Source organism: Pogona vitticeps, chromosome ZW-PAR, assembly GCF_051106095.1.
Source record: "Pogona vitticeps strain Pit_001003342236 chromosome ZW-PAR, PviZW2.1, whole genome shotgun sequence".
Classification (NCBI taxonomy): domain Eukaryota; kingdom Metazoa; phylum Chordata; class Lepidosauria; order Squamata; family Agamidae; genus Pogona; species Pogona vitticeps.
Genome location: NC_135800.1, coordinates 7,529,185 through 7,556,568, shown reverse-complemented (window position 1 = coordinate 7,556,568; position 27,384 = coordinate 7,529,185). Strand labels below are relative to the sequence as shown.

The 27,384-nt window shown below is 42.1% G+C and overlaps 1 protein-coding gene across 21 annotated transcripts in view; it reads right to left on the bottom strand.

The window, feature by feature from the left end:
* Positions 1-27,384, bottom strand: part of DNM1 (dynamin 1) — a 92,666-nt gene that overhangs the window by 49,696 nt on the left and 15,586 nt on the right. For 17 of the 21 annotated variants that reach the window (XR_013539626.1, XR_012082262.2, XR_012082264.2 and 14 more), the window contains exons 2-11: positions 22,393-22,466; positions 21,261-21,410; positions 20,662-20,865; positions 19,204-19,302; positions 18,321-18,481; positions 16,321-16,463; positions 15,884-16,019; positions 14,310-14,377; positions 12,884-13,022; positions 2,221-2,307 (exon numbers count right to left, since the gene is read on the bottom strand). Coding sequence is in view for 16 of the 21 variants with exons in the window: in XM_078382691.1 (XP_078238817.1) it covers positions 2,221-2,307; positions 12,884-13,022; positions 14,310-14,377; positions 15,884-16,019; positions 16,321-16,463; positions 18,321-18,481; positions 19,204-19,302; positions 20,662-20,865; positions 21,261-21,410; positions 22,393-22,466 (1,261 nt within the window). In the remaining 5 variants the exon portion in view is untranslated. Of the gene's footprint in view, positions 1-2,220; positions 2,308-8,004; positions 8,144-12,883; positions 13,023-14,309; positions 14,378-15,883; positions 16,020-16,320; positions 16,464-18,320; positions 18,482-19,203; positions 19,303-20,661; positions 20,866-21,260; positions 21,411-22,392; positions 22,467-27,384 lie in introns of all 21 variants that reach the window. The other 4 variants (XM_072985118.2, XM_078382684.1, XM_078382686.1 and 1 more) reach the window with 1 other exon arrangement.

The window sequence follows — 27,384 nt, the reverse complement described above, 5'->3', positions numbered from 1 at the left end:
AAATCCAACTCTTGGTAAGTATCGACTGGACAATCCCATTTATTCAAAGGGTCTACTCTAGTAGGTCCTAACAATTGAATTTTGGCCTGAGGCACTAATCAAGAACAGCAGGGAGAGAAAACATCCTACCGCCAAATAGCACCAGCACATAAGTTGTTTTTAAAAAGAACAGCTAAAAGCAGAATGATATAGCTAGCTACAAACCAATTGCCTTCCTGAAATGAAAAAAAAATTAGTGATTTAAGTGCTTTTGAGGGTTTTTTAACATATAAACCAATCTAAAATGCAAAACATATAACAACCACTGTGCTCCTTGTCTTTTCTGGTTACAAAGAGTATCATACACATCCAGAATTAATAATGATTACAGTTCAAAAGTGTATCAGGCAAAATCCAAAGAAACAAAACCATTTTTAAAGAAAAGACAAAAACATGTGGCATCTTAAAGACTGATGTCTGACTTATGGAAGTGGACATGTCCACAAAAGCGCACATTAAAATATAATAGTTAGTCTTTAAGGTGTCATGTGGTATTTTTTATTGTTTTGTTTTGCCTATTCTAAGATATGCTTGCACAGACTAACATGGCTACCCCTTCTCAAACTAACGTTCAAAAGTGGTTGCTTTGTGATTTTGCTTTTCTTCTCCCCTCCCACTCCAGCTACTTTTAATGTTACAGAGAAAATAGTGAACTCAGATGTAGCAGTCTTTTATGCATTGTTTTTCCTGCGTCTACCTATGTAATAAACAGAAACCAGTTTGGGTCAAGAAGGTTTATATTCCCTTGGAAGGGTTGCTAAAACCATGAAGCTTAAGAGGTGACCTTGGACCAGTTGCCGTCTCTCAGTCTACCTCACAAGATTGTTAGGAAATAATAAATAATATATCTTTGTGCTTTCTGGTTTCTCTTTTATACTGGATTTCTGCTTCACAGAAAAACAGCAGTTCATAATCAGAGGAGTGAACAACATATTCTTTCTGCTAGAGATCGAGCAGGGTCTCATTTTTATTTTTCCATGTTAGCCTCAAAGTTGGGACAGACCACATAATTTGCTAAGAACTACTGTTTAATTTCCATCAACCTCTTGATCTAAGAAAAGATAACATGTTCTCAATAAATGCTAGGCCTCTTGTGAAGTTTTCGGCAAGTTTTTATGAAGATTTAAGATCACAAATTGTACTACAGATCTGCCAAAGAAGGAAATAAGGAAAAGGAAAACTAAGGAACAACTTAAACTCACTTATATATTCCATGCTAAAGGTCAGATAACTCTACATTTGGAACCTGAAGAATGAAGATTAATTCTAGAGAGAGAAAGCCCTCAGAGAAAAAAGCCCTGTCTTTCCGAGGCGGGGAAAGAAAGCTTTTTGACTGCGAGTCAAAATGAGGACAAAGAAAGTGAGACTCATGAATAGAATGTAAGGAAAGCAAAACTGTGAAACCTGCAACTCAGGCACTGAACCCTAAAATATCACATTTTGGGAACAAAACAAAAGGTGCTCTTAAAAGTCTTAATTAAACAAGCCTGCCCCTCCATTGGACAGAGTGTGGCTGTCACGTCAGCCAGATTTGGAGTTTGTTTGTTTGTTTGTTTTGAAAAGACATGAAATGCCAAGTGTTCATTGTCAAGGAAAGGAGCTTTTGAGATGTTCTAACTCATGGGGCAAAATAACGGCTACAAGGGAACAATCCTTAGTTGTATTAAGTTTATTAGACAGTATACAAACACTCCAATACTGCATGTGGTTTTGTTGGGTAAATGGGAGACAGATGACAGGAACTGATGCTGCCACAAATGTTGCATCATATTGGCATCACTTAAAAGGAATGTTCTGGAGCCGCTGTCAGCCCTGTCCAGCAGAGCTGATAGTGAGGAATTTTGCCCACCCCGTAATGTATAGGATAAAATCTTGTTTTATCTTGCCCCTTCCTGTTACATATGGGTCAAAATCCGGTTACAGGCATATTTAAAATGGTGTAACTTTTGACAGTGACTTGCAACACATTATAGGGTCAGTACAGACATTACTCAGTGCAGATACTTGAGTTGCTTGCAACCAATAGTGTATACACTTATTTTGTAACCTACAGCAATTCACACACCAGGTGTTACACCATTTAAATTACTCTAGCAAGTAGATTTTGGCCACAGAGAGAATGAGTAAGCGAGAGAGACAGAAAGACGGACATATACAAATGGGGAACCTGCCCATACATACCTGGTCCTTGGTCCTTCCCTCTCGCTCGCGGATATGAGTTGTAACAATGCGCTCCATTTCCTCCCGCAGGTGAGGATACTGGCTGAGCTGCAGAAGAGAAGTGGGGAGAAAAATGTGCATATGGGGAAAGTGGGGGTGGGCGGGAAAGGATGACCAGGAAACTGAACCACCACCATCTAAACATCACCAGGGATGGGGGCAGAATAGCACAGAGGAGCCATAGAAGGAAGCTGAGGAGAGATTTTCCAAATTCCAGCCAAGGTATGGCGTTCTGTCCTGGCCATACCTTTTAGCCAGTATCTTGAGTCTTGTTTGACCTTCTTTAGAGGCAGCCCTGAAGGGACCATATTATTTTCACAATAGAAACCATCCTGTCCACTTCGGAGAATAACTATTTGTTAATGCCTCCTCTTTCTCTTAGAGTTATAATTAATATTGCCTCCCAGTCCAAATTCTGTTCATTTAAGGAATATTTTAAACCCTGGATATATAGCCGGATTAGGAACACATTGCACATTGCACTGTTTGACACAGTTGATGGAGTCACATTGTTCACATCATGTCTTTGCAGCCGTTTTCCCGCAGAAATATAATCTCTCTCAAATTTTGTGAAATAGCCAACCCAGGCTGAGAAGCACACAAGCTTCGAGGACCGCAGCTTTTCCACGCATGTCCCAAGGAGGGAATTTCCAAACTGAATGTCATATGACTTTGTTTTGACTGAAACGGGTAGGTAAAATTGTAATGTACACAAATGTTGCAAATATTCCTGAGAGTAAGCCTCAGTATACACTATGGGATTGACTGCACTATAAATCAGTAAAATTAGGAATGTACTCTGCTGTTTCATGATTAAAACATTTGGGTACTTCTCCAGGATCTGTAGCTGTCTGCTACTTTAGAGAAAGGAGAAACATTTTTTCTTGTTGCAGACAGAAGGAATAAGACTGAAGAAATGGACCGGGGGTGGGGGGGAGAAAATCACAGGAAATTGGAAAATCTTTCCCAACTTTTTTGAAAATACAGTATAATAGCCATCCTAGAAACACTGAAGAAAGCACTCCAAACTGTGTAAATATTTCTTAATTTATTCTAGACTGCCAGGATTTGTTATTATTATTTTTTTTGGTCAAAGTTTGAACACAAAAAATGGGAAGGAGAGAAAAGGAAAATAAAATTGCCAGTCATGGTCACCAGAACTCATGCCGGTGTGGGGAGATATCATACTTGAGACTGCATGCATGGAGGGTGGGGATGGGGATGGGGAAGCAATGCTGAGCAAAGAGCAAATCACAAACACGGATTGTCACATTCACCGGGGAAGACATGCATGATGATGCAAGGGAGTGGGGACAAGCAGGGAAGGCAGTAGCACCAGCAGCACCCAGAAATGCCATGGCTCTGAACAGGAGTGCAGGCGAACCTGAGAAAGGGGAGCTTGTTTGGAAATGGGTTCGCAAAATTTGGATGATTTCCATCATTTGCTGCATATAAGCCCATTTCCTTTTCCTGGACACTATTCTTTTTAACCACATGCCTCTTCCTCCACAACAAGAACTACAGCAACGGGTGTCCCTAAGTTCAGAACTTAGTTTCATGAGACAGAATTCAGCCTACAATGGCAGTACAGTATTAGATCTGACACACTTCTCCAGTCACAGGAGTCTTGTAGCTTTTCAAACTAAGAATGCAAGGAACACCTATTAGAAAAATTGCCAGCTGCAGTAAGATTTGTTTGCTATTATTTTTTTACAGATGGGTGTAAAATATTAGGGGCTTGCGGGCAAAACAACCCCTTCAGGTTCGGGTTTTAAAAACCCAGATACCTACTTTGTGCAAAATACAAGGTTTTGCACAAAATGCAAAGGCCAGTGACCTTTTCAGATTACTTCATGCACAGTAGCATTAGAACTGCTGGATAGCTTAGAGGTTTAGGGATCTTGCTGTGGAGCCAGAGGTTGGGAGTTGGATTCCACCCCCTGGGCCTCCTTGACATGGGCTGGACTCATTGATCCAGAGGGCCCCTTCCAGCTCTGCAGTTCTAAGATTAAGAATAAATATTATTATAAAGCATGACTGGATACCTCGCCAGTTGGCCAAATCTGTTTCTGCGGTTGCCCTTGTTCTACCCTTAACTGCTGTGTTTCCTTGTGTAAATAAACACAAACCATTATGTACACATGGTAATACTGAAAGATCACACATGTGTGTTTTTCATGCGGATCAATGAACAAAACTTTTCTGTTTGGTCATCTTTATGTCAAATGCCTGTGAAAATTGCTGAAACAGTTATCATAAACCTGTACTGGATCTAATCATTATTAGTTTGCTATTTTCTTCTCTGGAAGAGCTCTTACACTTTTAAGAACAGTCTGACACATCCCCATAAATATGCCTAGAGAAAGAGCTAAACCTTGGTGGAAGAAGAAACCCTTTGCTAGAGCTTAGGAAAGCTACTTTTTTGGACTACAGTGACCAGAATCCTTCAAGCAAGCTCTGTGTTTTGCATGCTAAGGATCTGAGATTTGTTCTCTAGGACCAACAGGTAGGGTTGGAAAATATTCCAGCCGAAAACCCTAGAGAACGTTTGCCACTGGTCTGGCGACACAGCAGACTAAATTTTTCCTATGATGTTATCTCCCTGCCAGGCAAGTCTTCATCAGCTTTGTTTTTCTGGTGTGAAATCTGTAGTTAAAAAGCACAGAACCAGAATGCTTTTAAAAAGAACATGGAAATGACAGAAGAGCAGTAGCATCTGTAGGCGGTGAAGAGTCTGGGCATTTTTCATGGGGTAAAAGTGGAAGAGTCCAGGCCCAAAAGAGAAGGCGAAGTATTATTTTTTAATGGCGCTTTCAACTTCTTCTAAGCTCTCTATGTTTAACTCTCTCCTCAGCACCACTGGAGTCTCTCTTCTCTTCTTACAGCTCAGCTACACACACACACACACACACACACACACGTATATGAACACCCACACGAAAGCACTCCAGAAATCCAGATGGATTCATTTCCTGTGTAGTTAGTCATGATCTTTTACGGAGGGAAAAAGATGTGGTTTCACAGGGACTGCCTTTGCCTATGAACTGAAATAAAGTCACTGAAGGGGAATGATTCAGGACTCCCTCCACACACACACAAAAAATCTCTATTGGATATGGGAAATTCAGGGACAGTCTCACACAGAGAGGTGTCCCTAATACTTGGGCTAATAATGCCCAGCTTAACAGTTCTCTGAAAGCTCCACAGAAATGCAAAGAGCATAAAAGGATTGCTAGCAAGGGCTGTGACATTACCAGGTCCCATGAATTGAATCCCACTGCTGATGGAGAGGGAAGGCTGCCATCTGCTGAACTATCAACATCTGCTTCTCTAGGGTTATCCCCCTTCCCATCCAAGTCCTGGCCTTAGCACCAGTATCTCCTGTGTTACAGAGATTTGGATTCAGATCTGTAGCTGCTAAGGTGTTTGATCAGGCAATACTGTGCCCTTAATGCTACAGAACAAGAAAAGCAAGGGGCAAGGGTAGCTTAGAGTCCACTACAAAGTAAACATGAGGAAAGCAAAGAGAAGAGTCGTCTCATTGCATTGCCGCCTTCCACAAGAGAACCGATGTTGCAAAGAGAAGTATCCAAAGGGCAAGAATTCAGGTGTTAAAAGACTAACACCTCTGGAATGCAAGAACTAATAGAGGGAACCCTGATCACGCCGAAGCTCTCCTCTCCCAAATCAAGCAAATGGCTTTGTTTTCAATGATGCAACTATCGCCTGTGTTTTAAACTGGCACCTAAGCTCAGAGCTTGGAAAACTCACTGTATTGGACGACAGCTCTCAGAATCCCAATCCAGCAGGCTCTCTGGCTATGCTAGTTAGGGAATTCTGGAGCTGTATATATATTACCAAATTTGCCTCAGCCCAATTCACAAAGAATTTTGTAGGAGGTCTTTGTGTTGCCTTATGTCCGTGAACAGCTAAAATGTCTGACTGATAGAAAACTATCTTCCTGTTTTCTACTCCACATTAGCAATATTCACATGCTCACTTAAATGAAATTCAAGATCTCTTTTGGGAAAATATTCTGCAATCTACCATGTATTTTTCTTTCCTTTCTACTCTCTTACACCTAGATGTATCACTCTGTGCTTGCCAGATCAACTCCTGAAATACAGGAGAGAAACTGGATTGATTAAGTAACACTTGAATCAGGAAAATTGAAAGTGTTAGGTGTCCAATCTGGTGAATACATCACTATCAACTAATGGGCCAGTCTGCCTTCTTAACGAGGTATGTGGCGCCCTCTGATGGAATGCATAGGTCCAGAAAAGAAAAGAAAAGAAATGTTTTGTTCAGAAAATGTGATTACGAAATGGCATTGTTTACAGAGATGGAGAAAGTTACTTCGTTTTGGACTACAGCTTCCAGAACCTCCCATCAGCAGGACCACTGGCTATGCAGGCTAGAGGTTCTGCTAACTCTGATACAAATTTTTTTAACATTTCTCATCTTTGCAGAAGACCCCTAGAATGCTAATCTGATGAATCAGTTTGCAGTCTCTTCTCTCAACTATGTCACTGCTTTCAAAATGCTGTATTTCCATATGGGGAAAAGCAAGTGAAAGAGATTCTTAGCATGCAAGTTAGGAATAGTTAGAAGTAAGGCAGGATGAGGGCCTTAAAGCAAGATTTAATTCTGAAACAAAAGGAGGATGTGAGGCACAGAGACTTGTCAACAAGCAACCAACCTTTATCTGCTTGGCTTCTGAATGTCTAGCATCAAACCCTTTGGCTTCCTGTCTAAGTGAGGGGAGACGCTTTCTTCTTAATGAATGCAACAGCCAGTCCTTAAATTACTATTCACTATGTTGGGGTATCTTTCCTTATAAAGAGGAACAATGCCATAAAACCTAGAAAACTGTGAAATGGTTAATTCAAATCATGTCATCCCCAGGATGGGGCAGGTGCTGTTTGGAACCACAAGAGTAAACAGAGATTTTCCTCTTGTTGAGTTTACGAATGGCTTTCTCGTAGACCCTAAGAAAGATATAATGGAGCTAGAGCTTATAAGGTCAAAACAGGGGGATGTGTGTGATTAGCTGGGATTTTGATGATGCCATCTGCCATCTCCCTCAGGATCCCCTGACTTCTCTGAGATTAGCGGGAATCCCTCACAATAGCTGGCCATGGGTGAGGAGTGGATTTTGATAACAACCATGAATTACTCTGGAATGTGAAATATTTCAGGGCGATTGCTTTGGACCCACTTGAGCAATTAAGAACACCCTTCCCCACTTACTAAAAATATCCTGATAGTTACTGAAACTGCTAAAAGCAGTTTCTGGATCTGGATTAATATTTCCGATACCTCTTCTGATTGCCTTCAGAGTTTACCACAGCCTCAGGGACTTGACAAGGGGGCGAAACTGGACGCATCATTCATGGCAAGGGGAGACTTTATGTGTGTTACTGGCCAAACTGGTGCAATCATTGCTCTGAACACAGAGGGCAAACACAAAACCCTAAGGTGGAACCTTCGTGTTATCAAGCAACATGCCAGTTAACACAGAGCCAACTGGCACGTTCACATTGTACTTAAAAATCCTCACTGCACCTTACAAATCCTCGCCGATTTATACCTCTCACTGTCCTATGTCTTATCACAGAATCCTCAGCAATTCTCTCTACCCTATTGTGTATGTGTACACACAAAGTATCTATTATTTGGGGATGTTTGGTTTCTTTTATCTTTTTAAATCTTATTGTATTATATGGGGGTGTTGGGTTTCTTTACCTTGTTGCTACACTTTCTGATGGTGGATGTGAGCTCACTCACTACCATGTCCACACACTTCAGACACGGCTCCTTCAGTTTCTGCACCTGCTTTTTCACTATGGCTTCAAAAGCGAGGTCAGGTGTGAAGAGACCCGTTCTGCACGGCAAAAAGGAGCAGGGAAGGAAAGAAGCAGCAAGGAAGAAAGAAGTGTGAAACAGACAGAGGAGGCGGAGGAGGAGGCAAGGAGGAAGAGGAGGCAGAGAAGGGGAAGAGATCAGACAGAGCAGGAAAAAGAGAGAGAAAGAAAGAAAGAGAGTGAAAGGGAGAAGAGAGAAGAGAAAAACACAAGGCAAAAATGAGTAGTGAGATATTTGGTCTAGACCACGCAGGTAAATCTAACCCAGGAGAGCATCGCTAAAGGATCCCAAGTGCTGCCAAGCATCAGGTGAATTCTGCAAGATGAAGAAAAGACAGAATGCAAAACCACAAGCTAGGGTGTGATCAACAAAATGGATAGATGGATACACACAGGGATCCCCTCTTTCTCCCCACCCACCCTAGTCTCCTTTTCTCTCTCTGACTGGCAATGGAACCTGAGAAAAATCAGGCTTCAGCCCTCTGCGTAAAGTCCTGCTGTGGTTTCGCTGCTCATCTCCCTCCTTCCCTTTCACTTTCCTGCTAACAAGGGTAACTTCCAAAGGAGACATATAATGCATAGTAGTCCTCCACCTTAAGAGGCTTGGCAACACAGAAGTGAAAAGTGTTGCCAACATGGACATGTGGCAGAAGAGTGGCAGATATGTTGCCTGGGGGAGGACGGACTAGTTCTATACGTAGCTTTCCTCATGAAAGGGATCATGAATTAACTTTCCTTTTTTTATATTGTCACAAAGTGCATGTACTTTTAAACATCCTGAACTAGTTGAACATCCTGAACTATGAAGGAGAATTCAGCAACCTCTATTCCCTTCCAGGCTTTTAAAAATCCTGGATTCCACATGATTGTAAAGCCGTATTCTGCAGCCTCCAATAGATTAAGCGTAGTTGAAACAAATGCATGTATATATGTTTTGTTTGGCTTGTTTTTCCATCTCTAGGTACAGGAAGGGATAGGCAGCTATACCACTTGTACATTACAGATCTTCATAGTCCTAATACGTCCCCCCCTCCTCATAGCTTCTGACATTTCACCAGGCACCGACTGCATTGAAGCAGTATAAAATATATTTCCTAAACACAGGAAATAGTGTTACTTTCTCTCTAGGAAAAGAGCTTAGCTTCTCCTTTCTTTTGTAATGTTTTGGACAGGCACAATTATCTGTGAACCAGATAGCTTGCATATTGCTCTTTCTGTCAGTGTCACACACACACTCTGTCTCTCATACACAAACACACACTAAAGCACCAACCGAAAGTTTAGTCAGTTTATCATTTGTTGGGGAGCTTTTCAACACACCTACACACTCCATTTTTAGTGTGCATTAGTCCTTTCCCCATAAAATCAAACTCTAGTTACTGGGAGACCCAGTCTTGGAAGTAGAGCAACCTCACACTTCAGATGTGTGAATAACAAGGCTGGTCCATCATTTGGCAGAATGTGGTGGCAGGTTTTGAGTATCACAGATGGACAGCAAATGATTAAGTTAAAAGCAGAAACCGGTGGCTCTGAAAGTAGGGTGTGTGTGAATTTACAATGGGTTTTAGTCCGAACTTTAAAATAGCTACTGAACCTAATGTGGATATAGAGTTCAGCACCTTAGGTAGCTCCTGTAAACTTTGGATTCACCATTCCACTGACATTAGAAGCTGGCCTGAACTATTATCTACTTTGTTATGGTAGGAATGGAAGTGGTTCCTATAGAATTTCCTATTCGTACTTCATACACCAAAATAATTGGGCTGGCTTTGGATACTATGCACCATGGCCTGGATAAGTCTGTGTGGGGATGTCATTTCTTGTTCTACCTCAGACAGAAATACATCATGGCCCATCTCTAGTGAGCAACATCACTTTTTAGAATTAATATCTCTATATTCAGTTTTGTACTTGTATTTACATATATACATGTACACATACACACTGGCTGCAGGTTAAATTTCCACACACTTATAAAGTTATATTCTGTGAATGATTAGAGCCAATAGAGAGTGGTCAGCTTGCACTGAATAGAGAGCTTATCTTCCTTTGCCAGTCAACAATGGAACCCACAGAAATACAAGCCAAGCACATGGAACAACAAACAGTCGTATACATGAATTCTGCTGTTTTTAATGGACAGCAGGGCTGAGGAAATGGAATCACTAAGACACTCCAAGAAATGAGAGGTACTCTTCAAGAACAAGCCAGGCACTAATAAAACCCCAGAGTAGTTAGCTACAACTACTCCGTGGTAACTACAACAGGACGGGCTGTATGTTGCCAGGCTGCAAAGAGCTAATGATGAGAGGTCATGGAAGCTGCAGTGAAGCAGCATCTGGAGCCTCATGATTTGCCCACCTCTGGACTATTAAATGGCATGCAAACATGGGCTTGGTGGACTGAAAATTCTTTGTAGAACAGAATCCTGTGTTTAAATAAGTACCTAATGTCATAAACCCATGATATCACTAAAAGCCCTTCTCCCTCTTCTTCTCTTACCCCTATAATATCTTCCTGCTCGGAGGTCACATGCCTCTTCAAACATTCAATGGCTCTTTTCTATCCCAGATGTTTCCTCTCTATCATCTTTTCTAGTCTTGTTCTCTCTCTAACCCCCCAAAGGGTAGGCAAATTGCAGGCCATAGGATACATGCAGCCTCAGTTTTGTGTTTCCCACCCAGGCGCTTCTGGACCCTACTCCAATACAAACAACCAGCACTTATACGCCATTTATTTTTGGACACTCTGTCTCCCCATTATGCGTTTTAGATAGGGTTTCACTACTGGTTACAGACTCACTGAGAGATGTTGGGGAGAAAGAAAATAAAAGGGGGAAATGCGAAGGGCAGACCGATAGATAGAAAGATAGGTAAGAAATAAATAAACAACACGGAGAGAAAGAGGACTTACAGAAGAATCAGGAATGGCAATTGACTCATGGGGAAATTAATAGAGAAGATTTAGGTGGTCAAGGGGACATGAAAAGTCGGTCTTTTGATTCAGTTATTCAGATGACATACTTGGCAGCCTGAGAACATGTATCCCTCTGGCACGGATGGCGAATTTCTGGGTGCTCCCCAATGCCACAGACACCCCGCCAAGACCATCAACATCCCACCCCCAAAAGGATAGCAGCATGAGGTGGGGAGGGGTAAGGAATTTCCCACCAGCATTCTAGAACCTTGAGGAACCTGTGATAGGTGTGCCTTGCTTTGTAAAAAAAAAACCACAACCCTCTTGAACCAGGGACTTAGGTTGATAGTCATCCACTGTGGCTTTTTGTCAAAACAATCCTGTGTGTCTCATCTTTCACTTGGCCTCCGTCCATCGCGAACAATGTTCTTGAATGATCCATCTTGCCCCCTGCCCCATTACCTGCTCCCAACTGGCCAGCAGTTGCTCCAACATGCCAGAGGTTCCAAGAGCCCACGTGTAAGAAAGTCTAACACTTTTTTTTTAAAAAAAAGAAAGATACTCCAGTAACTGGAGGCCTGCTAGAAGCAGCAGATCATGACCCAGAGAAGTAACACGTATCTCTTCTCTCTTTTTCATGCCTACAATTTTTTTCACTTTAGAAAATGAATTTGCAATAATTTAGGAAATGGGATGGGGAGGATTAAGGGACTTCTGAACTCTTCATTGTCTATCACAGGACACCCTCCATGGCAACCCATTCCAAAGGACTTCAGACAGAGAGAAAGAGAGAAGCAGGCAAATCAAGACAGGAGAAATATTTTAAAGTTAGCTTCTCTTTCGCCACTGGCTGCTCTTCTTTGGCAGGATATAAACTGAGCCAATCAGAAAACAAACCAAGCTGCAGAGGTTTTAGAAAACAAGTATGTGCCTGCATCTGTGGCTCCTTCCAACCCAAAGACCCAAGAGACAGCGATAGTCATTAAGTCAGACATAGCATGTTGAGAAGCGCAAGGATGGTCTGACAGCGCTGTCACTGGTCTTGCAAAAGAAGCCCCATATGTTCTCATCTAGGGATCGTTTTTTAAAAGTTACAATAGTTCTATCAAATTTTAGAATGGTGCAAATTTGAGCCAGGTACAGTTGGTATTTTAAAAAATCCACAGAACTTGGAACATCAACAATTTACCTCCCACACCAATATTTGAAAGAATTTTAAATTGTTTTTCAAAAAGTATTTCAAAACAGTTTTTGTAAGATGAAGGCTTAGTGCTTCTCTTTTTGAAAATAGGATATGCCACTTTGATAAGGGCAAAAGGCCGTAACAGAAACAGCGTATGTCCTGATGGCAAACCGCCACTCATTAATTAGCTGTTTCCGCTGTGTTCGTGGGCACGTATCTGATTGTAAGCATGTGCCCAGGAACACAATGAGCACCTCATAAATGAGCAGCAATTTCCTGCCAAGACTTAAGCAACTTCCCTTATGCTAACGTTCATCAACAGTAGGATTCTGGCCTCTTTTACTTAAATACTTAAAAGCGTTTCCTAATCTGAGGTTGTAAAGTGCAGCTTGCTTAGCTTCTGTGTAAATCTAGCACACTGACTGCACCCTGGATGCTTTTTCCCCTCTCTCTTTCTGATTGGCTAGGAAATTCCTCCAGGCTGGGTTCGCTCAAGTCTAGTCATGCTGTTAGGGAAGATGGTTAGAAAAAGAGAACCACAAGAACATAACTGCCAGGCAAGGGCCATCACCAAGGTGACAAAACGCTTTGCTTCAGCCAGCGGGCAGGTGGGCATGAGCGTGCGTGTCTGGCTGCACTCCATGCTCCCTTCCCGTGTTACCTTCTTGGTGCACTGTCTAACGGTATTGATTAATTCCGAAATGACCATGTCCACGCATTTCAGGCAAGGCTCTTTAATCTTCTTCACCTGCTTTTTCACAATGGTCTCAAAGGCCATGTCGGGCGTGAAGAGACCAGTTCTAGACACCCAGGACAAAATTGGCAAGGGAGGGGGCAGGGGTGGTAATGGAGGGCAAGAACAAGGTGGGAGGGAGACAGGGCAAGGAGAATGTCATAGCATTACACATAAAATTTCAGGGCAATTGCTAAGTATCACAGAAATTCCATTTGGCTATCTGCTGGAAGAGGACCTGTAAACCCAGGAAAGAAAGCGAGTTCATCAACAAGAGCTCTCTGAGAGTACAGACAACATTTTTTTCTGCTTTCTGAGACTATTGTGGCTTCAAACTAAGGGTTAAAAAAAACATGAAGAAGACTCTCCAACAGGGTTTTGCACTATTGTTCTGTACATTGAAGTACCAGCATTGTTTTACTGTTTACAAAATAAAAGAAGAATGATGTTACCTTCTTGATGCTTTTGGACTGCAACTCCCATCAGCCACAGCCTACAAAGCCAACAGGGAAGGAAAATGGGAGCTGCAGTCCAACAACATCTGTGCTTAATGGGATTTTAGCTAGCTCCAATTTTTAAACCTGCTCCTGTTTTACTGGTCTTTGACCGTAATTAAGTATTCAATTCAACCTGCTCCTGTTGGTAATTTAAGCCAAATTCCTCCATGGAGTTTTATTCGTATGTTGCAATTTTTTTGTTGCCTGAAGCCATTGGGGATTGCATATAGAAAAGTAGAGACTTTATATTGTATTCTTCTATATTCCTCCTCTGGATTGGATTACCTTCTGAAGCATCCTTTCTAGTCAAACACCTGGCAAGCTCTAATACATAGCTGACATGTATTATATTATAGGAATGCTATTAAGTTTTGACTTGTTTATTTTACACCAGCATCAGCAGGTTTGCTATGAATTTGCAGACTGGACCGCTCTTGTCCCTAGATTGGGAAAACAAGCTCTTGTTGATATTAGGAAAGCAACATAAAACAATAGCTGGGGTGGCAGGAGGGTTAGCATGTTATGTCTTCTTAGAGATGACATCACTTCCTGTTCCACTGGAAGTAGCCCATGTTACTTCCTCTTACCAATGGCACCACTTCCCTTTTCATAAGAAACAGAAAAGAAAGTTTGACTTCAGGGTAAACATTAAGCAAGCCAACAGAATGAGTGGTATAACCTACCCATAAGTTTCAAACCCAGAGGCCAGGATGGCTTTCATTGATCCAGTTGCCAACCTACCATACCTCTGAAGTCTTCTGGATTGGACCTGGAATTTCTGGAGATTTCTGGAAATTTCTAGAGATACTGTCAAAGGAATGGAGTAGAGGTGCTGCCTCTACTGCACTGATACATGCCTGATGCCATGGATGTTCTTAATGGCGTAACTGATCTCTCTTCGGAGCTCCTTCTCATCAAATTCCATCTGAAAAAAGAAAGAAAGAAAGAAAACAGTTCTATAGTTGCAAGTGATCCACCAGGGAAGAGGACAGATAAAACAAATTGGAATAAATTGACTTTCTCGCTTTCATGAGGGAGTCATAATCTAGAATGATGTCAGATTCCTGGCTTTCACTAGATTGTCAAAGTCTGTGTAGGCATCCTTCAGTCTCGAGAGACTATGGTATCGTGCTCTGTGTGGAGGTCTTGGAACAGTGTCTTGTGTGGCTGAGAAGGCCAATTCGAGAGTGACAATCCCTTCCACACTGGAGACAAATCCAATCTGTCCCCTGTCCAGCTCCCTGGTTTTGCTTGTTTCGGGACTGCCTCTTTGCCTCGGTCTGCTGTACAAGTGTCTCTTCAAATTGGGAGAGGCCATGATGCACCGCCTGCCTCCAGGCTGAACGCTCAGATGTCAGGGTTTCCCATCTGTTGAGGTCCATTCCTAAGGCCTTCAGATCCCGCTTGCAGATGTCCTTGTAACGCAGCTGTGGTCTCCCTCGGGGGCGGCTTCCCTGCACTAATTCTCCATACAGGAGATCTTTTGGAATCCGGCCATCAGCCATTCTCACGACGTGCCCAAGCCAACGTAGACGGCGCTGTTTCAATATTGTATACATGCTGAAAATTCCAGCTCGTTCTAGGACTACTCTATTTGGAACTTTGTCCTGCCAGGTGATACCAAAAATGCGTCGGAGACAACGCATATGGAAGGTGTTCAGCTTTCTCTCCTGCCGTGCACAAAGGGTCCAGGACTCGCTGCAGTATAGGAGTGTGCTCAGGACACAGGCTCTATAGACCTGTATTTTGGTGTATGCCGTCAACTTCTTATTAAGCCATACTCTCTTTGTGAGTCTAGAGAACATGGTAGCTGCTTTCCCAATGCGTTTATCCAGCTCGACATCTAGGGAGAGAGTGTCAGAGATTGTTGAGCCAAGGTACACAAATTCATGAACAACCTCCAGTTCTTGCATGGAGATAGTAATAGAGGGAGGTGAGTCCACGCCCTGGCACATGACTTGTGTTTTCTTCAGGCTGATAGTTAGTCCAAAGTCTTGGCAGGCCTTGCTAAAATGATTTATGAGTTGTTGGAGGTCTAGTGTCACACATTACAATGACTTAGGTCAATAATAATAAACATGCCATGTATGTTCTCATGATTCACTAATAGACCATTGGAGCTTTCCATATGGATAGGTGAAAAGTGTACACAGAAGAGGTGTTTTCACTCCTCAGTGACTATTGGCTACCATAAAAGGCGAAGGCATGGAGTAGAAAAGGGTTTTGAGAAAGGGAAAACTGGCTTGTCTAAAGAAAGTTTTCACCGGGCACAGGTTTAGCAGCTACTTCTCCCATTGAATTAGCACTCAGATTTTCTCAGCTCCTATGGGAAGGTGGTGTCTTAAATGTGTTCAAACAATGTTTTTTCTCCTTTGGGGAGACTGACAAAAGGCACTTTGGTTCAAGTAGTTTGTAAATCAGGCAACATTACCTTCACCAGCTCAAAGGGGAATCGCTCGTGGAAGATGCGATTGATCCTAGCACCTCCAGATAATTCATAAGTATCGATCTGATCCCCAGAACCTTCAATGCGCTTTTCAAAGTCCACAGCAAACTGTTGAACCATCCTGCACGGGGGTTAAAAGAACTTAGTAAGGAAGCAAAATACACTATTCAATTAATACTCCTATCCAAGTGAGTGAATAATTCCACACGGACTATGAAATGTTTTAATTTCAATTTATAAACTATTACATATGCCATGAACTGAAATCCAGAAATTCTCCTGTCTTGCTACTGATGTTGCTGCTATCATGACCTCATCTGGTGTATTTAAATCATTTTTAATAATGTGGGTTTAAAAAGAGACAAGGTCCCTCTGCCGTGCTATTTTTAGCCAAAAAGAAAAGAAAAGGATTTGCCACCTACTGAAGCAAAGCTTTGGTTTTGCGGGCAGGGTCATCGGGGCGAAAGTTCTTATATTCGTCTACTTCTTTCTCAATAGAGAGAAGCTGGCTTTGGAGCTTGTTTCGCAGGCCTGGCAGTGTGTCTCTGATGTGATTGGTCAGTTGCTGCAAGAGAAAGCAAGGTTTGTTTGGTTGTTTTTAAATTACAATCCCACACGTTCATGCATCACCGACCAACAAAGGCAATCTGTAAAGGTAAAATATAATCAGAGTTATGTGAAGCTATTTCTACCAGTGGTCATGTTACCTGAAGGACCCTTGCCGTTGTAGTCCAAAACAGTAACTTTTTCAAGCTCTAGATGTAATTACCCTAGAACTGCAGAGCTGCAAGAGACCCTATGGCTCATCAAGTCCAGGGGTCACAGTGGAGAATTTAACTCCCAACCTCCGGCTCCACAGCCAGAGACTTTACCACTGAGTTATCCAAACTATATGAATTCCAATGTTTTCAACAGTTTATTTACAGCTTTTATATATTATATTATATTATATTATATTATATTATATCATATCATATCATATCATATCATATCATATCATATCATATATCTTTGCATTAGTCCACCATAGATCTTTGAACAAGAACCTCAGAGGAAAAAGGTGATGTTTGAAAGTTCATGGGAAGAGCAGTTTTTAATGCCATTGGCAGCATGCTTTATGGTGAGATTGTTTAATTAACCATTTCATTACAAAACAATCCATTCTGTAGAAGGACTAGTTCTGCAAATAGAATTTGGGTTCATACTAATTATATATATTGTGCCCTATGTACCTACAGGGTGGTCTTTAACTGCTCAGTAAAGCCCATGTCAAAAGGTGTTTAGTGCATGACATTTTGTCTCTGTATCTTGTCTTTGCTGCTCAATGAAATGTTACCGTTTGTTATTATTGATTTAGCTACAACGTTTCAGATGGCTTATTTGTTTTTTTTTATATCAGTTCTCTTATAAGTCAAAACACAATGTCTGTTGATAAAAAACAAATGTTTGGAAGTGGGAAGTATTTTTTCTTTGATTTGAGTTTAAGCATTCCTCGAAGCTTTCCTTCCTGTACCAGTGAGAATTGAAACTTTTTCTTTAAAGATGATTTAGCTGCATGTGCAGTTTTCCTAAGAAATTAAATTAAATCAACACTGTAACCTAGGAACCAATAGCGGCCTTCCACTGAATCCCCTTTTTCCACCAACATTAGCAACCTTCTTCCTCACTCAGCCCCAGTTCACTCTAAAAACCTATCCTATAGGGCTTAGGAACTATAGCAGATTTTTTTCAGTGCATTGGGAGATGTGATGGTGAGATGTTCAAAATTTTGCTGGCATGGGATATATAAGTAAATTGTAGGGTCCTAGCTACACCCCAGTGGGTTAAGTATCTGGCTGGAGAACCAGAGGTTGGAATTCACTTCCCCGCTGTGTGCCTTCTGGGAGAAGAGCCAGCCCGTGCAGTCTTGGGCAAACTACACAGTCCTAGGGTTGCCCCAGGAAAAAGGAATGGTAAACCATTTCTGTGAATTCTCTTCCTCGGAAACCCTGGGAAAGGTCACCATAAGTCAGAACTGACTTGCTAGCATGCAGTTATTATTAGCTATATTTGTTAGACGTGCATGTTAATTGTGCCACAGTTTTAATCAAACACAAGTGGTTTAAATAAATTGCCACCTATGCTGCTGCTCTAATTCTGACTTGGCATAGTGGGACAAAGGGAAAGCGGGCAGATCCGTTGATGTTCTGCTACTAGTCACTGGTATATACCAACACTAGTGACAAAATGAATAGAGATTGTTCATGCACAATGGGGAATTTTTTTCAGTGATCTTGATAATCTTTACATTTTATTTGTCTGCTTTATTTATTTATTATTTATTATTTGATTTATACCCCGCCCATCTGGTCTTCTGACCACTCTGGGCGATACTGCATGCTGGACTCCTAACTTGCTCAGTCCCCTCTATGGATGGCATTACCTGGTTAAGTACTTTCTGCAGGTAAGGTGTACCCATGCGATCAGCCATGTGCCTGTATGCCGGGTGGGAGAGGAAGAATTTCCTCTCTGCAGCCAGTGCAGCCTGAATATCTTTCTTCCCATCAATATCTTTCTGGCTCCTGTTCACCACGCCAATGTAACCTAAATAAGGAAAAATTGGAAAAGTCAAGGAAGAAAGTCATGGAAATGAATTCATGAGGAACACAGCGGTGAAGTTATTATATACTTCACATGCTTGATGATATATCGAATGTTATCTCAGGGCTGAAGTAGATAGGGCGGCTTCACAATTAGAAGGTGATAAACCTTTATTTCTTTAGACACGCATTCTTCAGAGGGGTTATGCTTGCACAATCATTATGCAAACAAAGCCCTTTTAAATTTACCAACTACCAAAGCATGTAACATGCAGGGCTGTGAAACTTTGTTGAAAGACAGTCAAATATCTTTACTTTCTAAGTCAATTCAGCTTCTAATGGTGAAGCTACCGACTCATCTAGTTCAGCTGGACTCCTCTAAATACCAACTGAAATGGCACCCAGAAGATGGTATTAATGTCATCAGGGAGTGGGAATATCCTGAAAAATAAATACTGTACAGCTTCCTTTAGACTTCTGTCATGGAATGTGCCTTGAAAGTGTAGCTACCTCCCAGTATTTCATTAGTAATCCCTTTTCAAATGATGAAAATGGAGTGTGAAATGTTCCTATCTTTCTACTCTGCTCCAGTGGATTTCATCTCAAGCCTGACTGGACATGATTGTGTTGAAAGGGTAAGAGCAAAAAGAGACTTAAAGGGAAATGGGGGTGGATGGATGGGGTGTGCAGAAGAGTGAAGGTGAAACTTCACAAAAACTCCCTTACCTCTTCGTAGTGGAAGCAGCTTGTTTTCTAGAACATCTCTAGCATCAGTTCCTTCATCCATCAGATCCAGTTTGGTGATAACTCCAATGGTACGTTGACCTGTTCAGAAGTCAGTAACAAGGTGTGTCTTGAACCAGTGAGGATTATGAAGCAGCTCACTAGGTAGCTTCAATTCAGTATGTGCTCTGTATTTTCATCATATGAAGGTCAAACCAGCACTCATCGGTTGTGTAAAACTTCAGTTATTGAGGGACTGCAACCTTTGCTAGGTCTAGCCCAGACAGTCACACAGGTATTTTAATACAATTAACACCTTATGTATTTCCTGCACTGAATTCCTCTCTGACCTCACTGCTGCTGCTGCTGCTTTTCTTCTTTGCCTTACATCCCTTTAGGGATCCATGTACACGTATATCTCTGAGTATCTGACAGCTCAGCTTGAGAGTCCATGCGTATGGTGAAGCTGAAGTCCCTATGTCAGAATATCTAATATTATAATGTTTAAGGTGTGTTAAGTATATTAAACTCTTACATATTACAAATCCGTTGTAAGTTGATTGCTCTCATCCCAAAAGGACAGATCTGTATAAATAGTATATTTGAAACTTCAGTGGGATCAGAGCAAGCCATGGAGGGGTGATACAAACATGGGGATCCATCTTGTGTGATATAATACCATTGGTCCATATAACCCAGTATTATTAACTGTTATTGACCATTGCTTAAATAATAGTAATCATGTCCTGCCAAATCAATTCTGACTTACTACAATCCTCTTCAGGTTTTCCAGGTCGAGAATACTCAGAATTTGTTCGTTTGTTTGTTTGTTAAATTTATACCCTGCCCACTTAGACCGAAGTCTACTCTGGGAGGCTAACAATAATAGATATAATAAAAACATATAATAGAATTAAAAACAGTAGTAATGTGGGTCAAGATAGGGGGAAAAGGTTTACCATTCATTTCCTTCTTCTGGGGATGCCCTGGGACTGTGCTGCTTGTCCAAGCCTACACAGGCTAGCTCTTCTCCCAGGAGCACAGTGGAGAAACAAACTCCCGACCTCTTTCTCTGCAGAATAGTATCTAAACCACTGAGCTATCCAGCCAGCTGACACTGGTGTTCAGCAAGTTGTTTTCCCCCTAGCCCTTCATGGAGATCCTTGCTACTTGCCTGTGACCTTCCATCCAAGTGCTAACTAGGTTTGCTCCTGCTTAGCTGCTAGAGTTCAATAACACAGGATGCGTTCAAGGTATATACAAGAAGTGTGTGTGTGTGTGTGTGTGCAGTAGGCTGTGTGCAACAGAGTGCTGGCAGGAGCATGAAACAAAGCAATTGAGAATGAAAGTTAGGTGTTTGTGCAACAGATCCATGGAGAGAGAAAGAGAACTAAAGATGGCCATGGTGGGAAGAGAAAAATGACATAACATGAAAAACATAAACACAAAACTTAGGGTCACCTTGAGGGTCAACTTCTTTTGCAATCTTCAGAGCATCAGAGTTGGCCAGATCTGAGTTGGCCGGAGAGACAGCAAGGATGAGGCAGTTCTCCTTGCTGACAAACTGCATGAGCATTTCACGGATTTGGAATTCAATGTCGGCAGGCTGGTCTCCAACAGGAACCTTGGTCATCCCAGGTAGATCTACTAGGGTCAGACTCAGGACTGGGGAAAAAGAAGAGAAGGCAAAAATTAAAATGGTTAAAACGGATGCCTTTTGTATTGGATGCCTGAAAGGAGCAGCATGAGGAAACCAGTGTGGTATAGTGGTAAGAATACTGGACTACGAAGTGGGAGACTGAGGTTCAAATCTTTACCTTGCACCTAAACTAAGATGCTATGGAGAACAGTGGAGTTATTCTTAACACAAGCCAAACTGCAAAAAGTTTCTTGGTTGGACTACTAACAGGCATGGCTGTGATCAATAGGAATTCTGAAAGTTGCAGTTCAAAAAAGTAACTTTTCCAGCCACTGAGTAAGACACTGGGACAGTAGACCAGAGGCAGGCATAAGTTTCCAAAACTCACAACAGCTTCATTGGGTTCCAAAGCATGACTTACCATGAGGAGAATAGACTCGTAGGTTGATGGGGACAGGAGAGATCCCCTTGTTAGATCCGGTAACCCTGTCAGTTTCCGCTTCGATCTCTTGACGGATCTCATCAAAGTCAGTGAACTTTTTCCCTTTGCAGTGTAGAAACTCACCATATTCTAGGCAAGAAGAACAACACAATAGAACATCATAAGCAACCCTTACCTAAACACAGATGCAGAGGATGGAGTGGGCAAGAGGATTCAGCGTGACATGGAGATGTCCATTGGCCTTGCAGACAAGGTCAGATTCTGAACCTCCAGTTACACCCATCACTAATGTTCATCCTAGCTTCTAATTTAGGGGAACAGCAAGACATGGAGCTCAATTTTCAGGTGGGTTTTATAAATAAAATACAACATGTGAGGTCATTACTTCTAATGTATTATGTCTAAACTCAGTTCAAAATCATATAGTCAAACTAAATCTATGTTTATTAAGATTAGGAGTGGTGGTACAAGTGGCATAAAACGAAAAAGCTCTGTTATTTCTCTAAACTCAGCCCGGCCTCATTAACCTGACTTTTAGACTTTTATTCTGCCTTGTAACACTTGCTTTGTTTGTCAACTCTTTTTTCAATATCTCCAATATTTGTAGGAGAATACGGTCCATTCATAAAGCTAAAGGTAAAGGTTCCCCTTGACAATTTTTGTCCAGTCGTGTCCGACCCTAGGGGGCGGCGCTCATCCCGCTCTTCAAGCCACAGAGCCAGCGTTTGTCCGAAGACAATCTTTCCGTGGTCACATGGCCAGTGTGATTTAGACACGGAACGCTGTTTACCTTCCCACCGAGATGGTACCTATTTATCTACTCGCATTTGCATGCTTTCGAACCGCTAGGTTGGCAGGAGCTGGGACAAGCGACAGGCGCTCACTCCGTCACGTGGATTCGATCTTACAACTGCTCGGTCTTCTGACCCTGCAGCACAGGCTTCTGCGGTTTAGCCCACAGCACCACCACGTCCCTTATGGTCCATTCATGGCCACTGGTTATTTGAATGAGAATAAATGTCGAACATTTTCCTCTCATTGTGAAGAACAGCAAAGAGTTGTAGGGAGATGTAAATTTGGATTCAGAATGAGGAAGAAAAGGTTCACTTACCTGTGTTGGCGGTAACAAGTTGGAGGACCAAGGGACGCCTGGTTACAATGCCAGACCCACGGGGTAGGAAGTCCCTGAAACAAAACAAGGATCTTGGTGAACGACCTCTTCCTTCCTTCCTTTGACCTTGTCAAGAGAGTCTCTGGCTGAGGTCCAAACTAGACAACACATTTACCATGTCATCAGCCCTTACTGAGAATCTCTGTTTGGCACAGATACTGTACTTACCTTTATTAATTACAAATTTCTAGCTAGCTTCTGCAAATCAATGAACCCCCATCAGCTGAGATCTAGCAGTAATAAGGGAGCGGAGGACTGCATTACTGAAATGTACAGAGGACAAGCAATTCCCTCTATGGGGAAATCAATAGCAGTGGCCAAAAGTTTGGACTTGTCTCCATTTCCTCCTGATTCTAGGCAAAGAGCAAGAGGAAGGAGCTTGTGACAAAAGCAAATAACAGCCCCGGGAGCAAAATTATCAGCTCTACTGGGGGTGGGAGGGAAATGTCCCTCTGAATTCATGTTTTATTTTTGCTGACTTTGCAGTTGCAAGTCTTTCCCCTACCCCCACCCACAACTTTTCCCCTGAAACAATTCCCTTTTCCTGATCGCTTTGCAGTGCACATTCCATCATAGGGCTGTGTTGAACCCTCCTCCCACACATCTGTGGTCCCTCCAGTATTGCATCAGAGACTCTGGCACCAACTCCAAACACCCCCACTTCCCCCTGACTTCTTCTTTTGCAGAGTTTTACTGATATTCTGCCATTTGATATGAAATAGGAATACATGCGACGTGTTCTTGCAAAATGCATGCAAATCCATCTTTGTTGCAGTCCCCAGACAGGACTGACTTGACACAAATCAGATCAGTTGGTTGGTTTCTTACATTTATACCCCACCTTTCCACCTTGAGGAGGAATAGCACTCAAGACAGTTTGCAAACACTGTTCAAAACAGGACAGGAATAGATTAAAAACAAACTGGACAATACAACAGTTAAAATATCTGCTAGCTACATGGGATAGCATTATATGGCAGCATTAATTTACATGAAAAATATTAAATTTATTATTACAGTAATTGCTAGCAATTCACTGTGATATTTTAAACTACATATTTTGCTGATCATAGTGGCTTTATTTGATATTAACAATTTCATTGTACTTATTTTTATTGTTTTACAAAGACTATAAGCTGCCTTGGATGCTACTTTTACTGACATTAGACATGGGTTTAGAACTTTAAAAATCTGGATTCAGTTGGAAAGGAGAAACAGAGTTGGATGTCATCAGCATTTTCTGATCACTACAGCAGTAGTGAACAACAGACATTCCACCAAAATGAGGAACTTTCAGAACTTTAAGAACTTGTGCCTGAAGTTTTTTGGGGTTGGGTTGGTTTCCTTACCAAACTCATCACTTTTTCCTTTTGTGTCACCTCTATTTAGATTTAAAGCCTAAGGGAGACCATTTTATCTTAAATATGCAGCCACGTAAAGTACTCAAAGCGCAGTCCAGCCCTAGAACAGAAATTGCAAAAGGTTGTCTCAGAATTTCATCACCAGTGTGGAGAGAAAAATAACTTTGTGTGGAGAGAAATATAACTTTTCTTATCTTTGCTGTAGACCACATTATTATTATTAGCAGTAGTCATAGTAATAGTATTTAGTACTATAGTCAATGAATGTACAATATTAATATATGATATGGTACCAGTGTCAAAACCACTGGGAAACAATGATGCATTCTGTCTAGGGACCCACTGTATACCACCATGTTGTACTACCCTGTTAAGGGTGCACTGATAGACTATGAATGTGCTCATTATCTGGGATCACAATGGTGCAAATGGTTCTAGATGTAAAATCAGACCAAAAATGCTCACAAATGCCACTTTGGACAGATGACAATCGGAGACAATAAAGACAGGGCTGTGCAGAATGGGTGCTCTCCGTAAAGGGGCTGGGAAGGACATAACATACAAAAGAAGACAAGAACATGGAATTGAGAAGCTTGTGGGGAATCCTGATAACATCAAGATGGCTTTCTTATCCCCTCTGGATATAACAGAGAAAGTAAAAGCAAATATACCAATCTTAAACAATTATCATTCATTTTTGTTTAATATTTGGCAAAATATTAGCTATTAGGGAAAGTAGAAATGCTTATCTCTGGGGCTCAGGCTCAGTATTTGCACAGGAAAGGTCATCATCAGCAATTAAAGTTAAGAAAGGGGAATGTTTGACCACTGAAATGTTGCTGGATTACAACGGATTGCAATCCCATCCCGTTGGCTAAATGGGCAAGGGCTGGCACAAGTTGCAGACAGCATACTGACAGCCATATGTTCTACACCCTTGAAACCAAAGACTGTCTAAGATGGACATCTGGCTGTCCTCGTTCATATCCGCAGCTGGCTCCGGCCAGCCCTGCCACAAGGCAGAATGAGGCAGCTGCCTCAGGCAACTGAAAGATGTTGGAACAGAGAGCTTGCAGAGTCACTTGGTTTCATTTGTTTTGCTGTACTACATTGGTTCGGGAGCACTGGTGGGCAGAAAGGTGATAAATAAATAGATAAATAAATATATACTGTACTATGCGCACCCTGACCTGACCTGATGGAAGTATGAGTCTGCTACCATTCCCAATAGAATGGGATTGGGAAGAGGCAACATCTTCTGTTGCCTCAGGCTGCAAAATTTTGGGGGTCAGCCCTGTGGTAGGTTCATGTATAGCCATACCCCAGGATTTATATAACAATATGATGAGATATAGGGAATATCAGCATCCCATTCCCTGTTTTTCCTCTTCAAATGTTCTTATTTCAGAATACAGGGAGAGGAGAAAGCTATGCAAACTAATTTGGTCAAAACATTAACGGCAGCAAAACCCAAAAAAGTCCTGTTATCCTTTCCATCCAGATATAAATCAGTGAAGATTTCCACCATAAATCCATCCAATGCACTGCTCTTGGCTTATACCTCTACCAACGCCAAGCCAGAAACATGCCCCAAAGTTTCCAGCTAAAACTTGCATCCTTTTTGGAAGGGCAGAGAAGAAGAAGAAGAAAAAACTCAGGCTACTGCTACTGCATCCCTCTCCCGTAATGCAGAGACAACACCCCTGCGTGGAGCTGGACTTAAATAGAAACATAATTCAGCCTGAAAAGCAAGCAGAGTGGCTGTCGCTGCTCTGCAGGGATTTCTGACTTGACGCTGCTGAACTATCCTTAACTGACCCTGGACAACGGAGGATGTGGAAACTACCCATGAATCATTCCCAGGGCTGGCCCTATCGTTCGGCAGAATGGGACGGTGGCCTCAGGCGGAAGAGTGTGGGAGGAGGCAACAAGGAAAGGAAAGAACCAAGTGGCATGCAGCCAGCCCTAACCACTACCTCCACCGCCACCCCAACAACAAACTGGCCCAGTCCCTTCAGGGAGAGCATCTCATTATCAGTTTAGGAGGAAGAGTGAACCCTGCCCCCCCCCAACATTTGGGGCGCCGTACCACTCTTTGCTTCAGGCACCAACATGGCAACGTTGATCAAAACAAGGAAGTGGGATTCATCAGAGTTCCTGTCTGAAGTGGGACAGGCAGCCCGCCCGCCCTTCATGAATCCCTCTACTCAATATGATATTTCCAGACTGCTTTTTGAAAAGTTAATCGGGGCATTTTTGGGGTGAAAGCCATGTAGGCAGGGTTGTTTTTTTAAAACTCAACCCTCCATACAGTTCTCCCTTATACATTTTTAAAATTCTATTTTGACAAACCTCAGAGCTCTCTTGATCCTACTGATACATACCTTCTGTGTGCTTAGCGTGCTGTTTTGTCTACATAAGAATCTACATGTGAAAATTTTTGTTTGCTATCATTGTATGGGATATACAACCAGTCCTGCTTCCCAGGGATCGGCATAAGCAGTCGAAACCCTAAATGATGCTCTTTTGATTTTAAGGTCCAGGAAAAATGTAATTGGGGGAAAACCCTCTCCTAGGTATTGTGGAAGGGAAGGAAAACTTCCCCCCTCCCTCCCCCTTTTTAAAGTCCTGTAGTCAGACTACAAATCCCATTACCCATTACTAGCTCAGGGTGACAGAAGCTCAGGGTTGGGGAAAAAATGAATTAGGGAGTTCTCCGGCAGCCATTCCCCCAGTCTGCATCAGAGAGAACAACAATTACTTGGTTTTCTTTTCCTCTTTCCACCCCAGACGGTTTTCTTTTTGCATCATGTCTTTTTTAGACTGTAAGCCTGCAAGACTTTAGAGGGGGGGAAACTGTGTGTAGCAGTTCTAGAATCATTTTAGGTTGAAGACTGAGGTAAAAATGCTAATACTAATACCGCTACTGCTGCTGCTGCTACTATTATTAGTAATGATGATGATATGCATTCGGAATTCCATCCAAATAAATGTGTCTATGGCATCACTCTTGCTGATCCAATTCTGCTTTCAAAATTTCCTGAATTTAATGAGCCATTTGGGATGGTGTTAGGGCTACACTGCTCTCTCCGCGTGAGGCCCCATCGCCCGGCTAGGCTGCAATGGCGGAGCCCGAGGGGAGCCATTTCCTTCCTGCATCCCTGACACGAAATTGTGGCCGCCTGCTTCCATGGCAACAAGACAGTGGGATGCCTGTGCGACCACCTGCCTTCTGCAGGCAACGGGGCACATGGCTACCGCTCTGCAGGATTTATTTATTTTTTTTAAAAAGCCCACTGCCATTGAGGCCATTTTGTACCTCAGAAAAATCTCAGCACTCTGCTGGAGGGAGCTGTATGTTTTTAATGATAACGTAAAAAACTCTGGTTTGGGCAGCCAAATTAGAAACTTAAACACACACACACACACACCATTTCAAATTCTGACATTCCCCTCAGAGAAAATTAGTGCCAATGTGCTCAAATTTTGAAAGCATTAAGACCCAGGATGATGACCTCAGGAAGGCAAAGATGTTTTGCTGCCTGAGGTAAAAGGTGTCGTTAATGGTGCC